The following is a 5,983-nucleotide window of genomic DNA, read 5'->3' on the forward strand; positions in this document are numbered from 1 at the left end:
GTTCGACGGCATGACAATGAAGTCGCTCATGCTCTTGTTTAGTTGTCTTAGACACATATTACCAGTGATGTTGCTCTTGTTCAAATCCCTGCTACTATTATGGAGCTGGCAGCTATGAATTGTTTATGTTAATTATGGTGGTGTTCTTGTTTGCTAGGCGAAAAAAAAAAAAAAATAAAAAAAAATAAAAACAAACTGAACTATAGTATATAATAATAAGCAGCACACACATCATGGGTGGGGTCGAAAGAACACATCTTTTCAATGGCGGTGCCGAAAAGTGAAAGGGTTACAGCGATGTAATCAATTGTATGTGGAAATAAGAGCTCATATCACAAATGTTTGCATTGTGATGAATCAAATCAACCTAATTTTGAACGAATGAGGCGAAATAGATTGAAAATAGTAAGGTTTTATTTAAAATTTATTTAAAATGAAGAAAATTTTTAAATGGTCTGGAGATCACTTACTACTAAATACTAAATATTAAAAATTTAAAAATATATCAAAAATATTTATTTTTTAATTACTACTTAAATACTTCAACTATTAAAATTTTCAATACTTAACTTTCATTTTGATCAAAGAGTACATTCATCTCCAAATGCTTACACAGTTATTTGTGAGACTGATCCGCTCAACTGACAAGGTTTTGAGGTAGTCAGCTTAACTTAACTCGTTGATGTGAGACTTAAAATGATTACATACATTTAAAGATCTAAACTATTTATGAATTTAAAGTGGTTAGCGAGTGGACTGATTATTTGTTATTAAAAGAAAAATATATCAAATGCTTTCCTTCTCAATCATTGGATGAAGGCACTAAAAGTCTGTAATGCAGTGGTGGTATTTTATCATTTTAAAAATAGAGGATTCTTGAACTTGACAGGACGGGATGACTTTCGGTAACATGTCAAAGCAAAGGATGGTGGATTCGGAGTGGTATGTAGCCCGATAAATATTGTACATTAAGATTTAACTCTGCAAATTTAGGTGTGAAATCAAATTTTTTGAAGAATATTTTGGTAATTTGTGCACTTGTTATATTGTCTTAGTATGAAGGTATTTATCATGTGTCGTTTTAATCATTATAGTAAAATTTCTACAACCATTAGACGTGGTTTTAATTTGGAAAGAAGCAAGTAAAAACTTTCTTGTTGTGTGTGATTGATATTTTCTGCTTAATCTTTGGATAGATTCTTGGATTGACACGAGGAGATGACTTCTGATGACAGTTCAAAGCAAAAGATCGAAGGTTCTTGGTTGGACACGACAGTACAACTTTTGATGACATTTCAAAGTAAAAGAAAGAGGGTTCTTAAATTACGGATATATGATGACTTTGGGACACATTACTCATGATGGGTAATAAAAGATTGAGTAAATTACAATTTTCACGGGTTAGAAGTGCAGACATAATTATTTCTTCTAGGATTCAAACTGGATGAATGCAGATGACGAGGATTAAAATATAATGAAATTGACAAAATTCCAAAAGAAGACATCTCCAATCCAAATGCTAATGGTACTAACTAATCTAATATATATATATATATATATATATATGTAAAATATGTACAAATATTAAATCTACATGGCCATGAAAGCAAGCAAGCTCTTCTAGCACTGCAATATACATGTTTATAAATGCTTATACAAAAGGAGTCTCCTTAGACATTTTCTTTAATTTCAATTTTAAAGCATTATTTTTATACAATCGAACACATATAATATTATTTAGAGTTAAATAGTATATTAAATTATTGTCAAATTAGATTTTAATTAAGTTGAACCAAATTTAATTAATCCATGGTGTCAAAGCAAATATTTAAGTCAAAGAAAATTTAATTAGTTCAAGGACTACCGTGCGTTCTATGTTGACGTGTCACTGGACATGCCAATTTAATCAAAATATCTAATACATAGAATCATATTCAGTTTTCAAAAAAAAAAAAAAAAAAAAAAAAAACAAAAAACGGAAGAAGAAAAAGAAGATGGGATGATGCATGTCAAAACTGAAAACTTATGAGAAGTATCCTTAAACATATGGAAGTTTCTGGTGAAAAAGAGAGACTTATCTCTTAAGGAATAAATGGTAGTGTGTGACTGTGTGTGGGTAAATTACATAGTGTAGTGTGCTAAGAACGACACGTTATCATCTTTGTTCTTCTAGAACAGGTTGACCAAAGTGTTCAAATTACGGATGCGTTTCACACTTGTTGGTTTCATTCACCTTTGATGTTGAAGCTCATTTTGTCCGCCCACCACAGCCGATTTCCATGACTACACTTTGTCACATCCTCTAGAGATTTTCATACTTCTACTTGTCTACACACACAAACACATATATATCAAAGCTCAATCTGCCACTTTGAGAATCTCAATGAGGATGCCATTCAAATTCAGCAACTAGCTTCTAAACAAGTATTCCTTAATTTCTTCTCTCTCATGTCTTTTTTATTCCTCTTTTCCCCCTCTCTCTTCCTTGCGACATTTAAATCCAGTCTCTATTTATCATTGATCTATATCTATCTCTGTGTTTTACATATTTGTTATGTGTTTGTTTCTGGTGCATGCAGCTATCATATATATATATATATATATATATATATATATATATATATATACATGTTTAATAGTGTGTCTTGTAAGTTTGCAGGCTTCCCACCACAATTACATGGTGCATCTGGAGATCATCCCTATTAAACCATCCATACCCATGGAGAAATTTTGATATGTTACGGGACTACATACATGGTCCTGGTTAATCACAAGCGACCACGTAAACAAAAAAACAAACTGAATAAAGTTGACACATTTGTTTGCGTGATAGTATGTGTAGGCTCCTCTCCGCTTTGTTGTGGTGGGACCCACTATCTCAAGTTTGGCCTCCAAGTCTCAGCATCCAATTCTTCAATAGGAGAATCGTATTCTTTCCGAATTTTAAAAAGGTAACTGGGAGAGTGAACTCACTGAGTTCGTGCGTGCCCTTGTAGAGTTCATATGAAGAGATTAATGAAGTCCGTCTCTTCATTTAGTGCCCGTTTGGAAACCACTTATTTTTCGTATTTTGCCTGTAATGAAGCAAAAACACACAACTTGTTTGGTAATGCGTGCAGCGATTTGAATAATACAGAAGCGCTTCCGAAAAAAAGGCCAAAATCGGAAGCAAAAAATTGATGCTTCTGGATGCTTTCGCACTATAACAAAAACACAGTTAAAAAAGAAAAGAAAAGAGAATCAAGGTCATCCCCTAGACAGGCTTCAAACTTGCAACACCTTTTTTATCAAACATGTTTTCCTTCCAAAAATCTTGCTATATATGTTACCAAATAGACTTCCAAATAGTATTGAACATACTTTAAAGCAAAAACTTTACTTCTGTTTCTAATCAAAGCTAAACACAAAACAACTGTGGTTGTCAAATGGGCACTTAGCAACTATGATGATAGGAGCTTCTCTTTGATAATTTTCATGACTACATAGTGAGCTTTGCTGCTGCTTTTTTCATTTGGATCTTCATTTCCTTAGCTTTATTCTAACACAACCAAATAAGCCAAAATGGTTGGTTGAATGAGGCTAATATAGAGACATATTTAAGAATTCCCTCGTTGGGTTGTTGAGCTTGGTTGTGCTCTCGTCTGTCTTTTTTGGCCCCAATACCAAGTCATGCGCTTGCAGATGCAACACAAAAATGATCAAACCAACATTTCTTGAAAACCACAATAGATATAAGATGATGTATCCCCCAACTTAATTCATCGTTTACTGGTACTTCTCTATCGATCTCATGTGAACTTGGATCAACTACCCTTTGGAGTGATCTTGGGTTCAAAATCTTCCCAATTATTGGGAGGATCACAACTTGAAGAAGAACTTCTAGATTCTGATGGAAGTCTTCTAATCTCTCCTCCTTGTTTTTGCCAATTATATGTTGAAGCAGATGAAGATGTTGAAGATGAAGATGAAGACATAGACTGCGAAAGATATGTTCCTCTATGGTGGATACCGGATGATATGGCGTGGTTCAAATTATGATCCCCACTAACTTTTGCATAATGAGGAAAATTAGGATATGCATTTTGATGCGGAAGGACTGGATGAGGAGGAGGAGGAGGAGCAACCGAGTCAGCAGACAGTACTCGTTGAGCCATGACACGCGAGTCTTGACGAATTTTTAGGTAACCCAACTCGATTCTCCCTTGAACTCTTTCAGGGAAGTTGAGCTTAGCTTTGTTTCCTTTGAATTTAAGAGCTGCTTCATCATATGCAAGTGCAGCAGCCTCAGCTGTTTCGAAAGTGCCTAGCCAAACTCTTGCTGCTCTTTTAGGGTCTCGTATTTCGGCAGCCCACTTGCCCCATGGCCTTTGCCTCACCCCTCTATAGTGTCTTCTCCTTTGGTTCCCTTCACAATATACATATAGATTTCTTTATAATGTATGTAGCTTAATTTGACATATTACATGAAAATCATTGATGACGACGATGGCAACAATGAGTCTTTTTTTTCAACTATTTGGGGTCGATCGGCTACATGAATCCTATAACCTCAATCAAAGGCCATACATGATGGTTGTAAACTGCAAAAACATGAATATAGCAAATACCACATACCACTTCCTGGATTGAATCAGAATGATAAATGAAGAGCCAAAATATAAAAGATATATAATGTGAACTTATTTTTTTTTTTTTTGGGTGTGCGCACGTTAGGTATAGTGTGAACTAGCTAGTTGATTTCATGTTATTATTTATTAGCTTTACTTGTTTTCATGTTGTTATTAATTATCTCTAGTTGTTTTCATATTCTTCTTTCAGGGAGAGAGAGAGAGAGAGAGAGAGAGAGAGAGAGAGAGTACGTTCCCATGCTTAAGCAGGCATGCAGAATCATACCAGTGTAGAGATCCATATATATACACAAAGGTTGCACTTGGCTATTCAGGAAAATTTTGGAAATTAATAAATCAATTGTGCTTAGATCATTTCATTAAATTAGAGGAAAAAGAACCAAATATAGCAAAAATATCTATTAGAACACTACACTTTTCCTGAAAAATCAACCAGATAGTCAGTTGACCAAATACAACATCCTAGTTAGCTTGAAATAGAAGTGGTGGTCATCAACATGTTCAAGTCCTAACCTTATTTATTTATTTATTTTTTAGGGTAAATGAAAGATTACTTGAAATTGTTCAAGTCTAACTTGTCCACATAATATATATTAATTTATAAACAAGATTATCTAATAATAGTATGATACATGTATGCATTTATGTTACCTTGATCTTGAATATTGGGTTGATCCTGATCAGGATGCACAGTTGCACCGGGCTGGGGTATGCATATGGCTAGTGAGCTTCCTGGTGCAGGCACATCAGTGTTTCCAATAACTCGAGTGAGTGCTGAAACCATGGACGACATGTCTTGTTGGGATCTAGCTGAGTAGACAGGAAAGATGTTATTGTGTTCTTCTTCTTCTTCTTTTTTCTCTGATGAATCATCAGATGAAAGGGGCCTCTTCCCATACCTGTTTGGATCCACTTTATGACCTTAATTTCTTACAAACTTTTATATAGTTATAAATATATACTTAATATATGAATTTGTAAAAGTAGTTTACTTCATTGAATCTATATATGGTGGGTGTGAAACATGAGGGTTGTTACTGTTGTATATATGGATCAAGAAATTCAACACCAAGAAGAGAGGATTCAGCTGAAAATGAAGATGTGGAGGAGGTGAAAGAGGGAAATAGGGTTTTGCAATCGCTTGCTACATATATTGACTTTTATATCCCTAGCTTGCTTGTTAAGACTCAAGTGTGAACAGAACTATGAACAGTGTTTGGTAGAATTGTTAAATTGGAAGGTAGAACTGTACAGAGAAGGGATAAGGCTAGCTAATCTTAAAGGCCAGAAGCCGAAACAAGCCTGACATATAGCCAAAAAGAGACAACAAAAGCACATTCAAGTTCCATGACCTT

General features: G+C 34.4%; 1 protein-coding gene and 1 long non-coding RNA gene across 2 annotated transcripts; one reads left to right on the forward strand and one right to left on the reverse strand.

The window, feature by feature from the left end:
• Window positions 1–2,273: 2,273 nt before the first annotated feature.
• Window positions 2,274–5,624, forward strand: LOC132285884 (uncharacterized). Its single transcript, XR_009472633.1, has 2 exons — window positions 2,274–2,424; window positions 5,313–5,624. It is a non-coding gene; the product is annotated as an uncharacterized LOC132285884 (long non-coding RNA).
• LOC132285883 (ethylene-responsive transcription factor ERF113-like) lies at window positions 2,774–5,421 on the reverse strand. The gene is made up of 2 exons (XM_059788113.1): window positions 5,280–5,421; window positions 2,774–4,405 (listed from the first exon to the last, which is right to left on the reverse strand). Exons 1-2 carry the CDS (start codon window positions 5,419–5,421, stop codon window positions 3,804–3,806), a joined length of 744 nt encoding a protein of 247 aa, XP_059644096.1. The 3' UTR covers window positions 2,774–3,803.
• Window positions 5,625–5,983: the final 359 nt, after the last annotated feature.

This window comes from Cornus florida, unplaced genomic scaffold (assembly GCF_030987335.1).
Source record: "Cornus florida cultivar Cherokee Brave unplaced genomic scaffold, ASM3098733v1 CherokeeBrave_3.0.0_Hap2_Chr11, whole genome shotgun sequence".
Classification (NCBI taxonomy): domain Eukaryota; kingdom Viridiplantae; phylum Streptophyta; class Magnoliopsida; order Cornales; family Cornaceae; genus Cornus; species Cornus florida.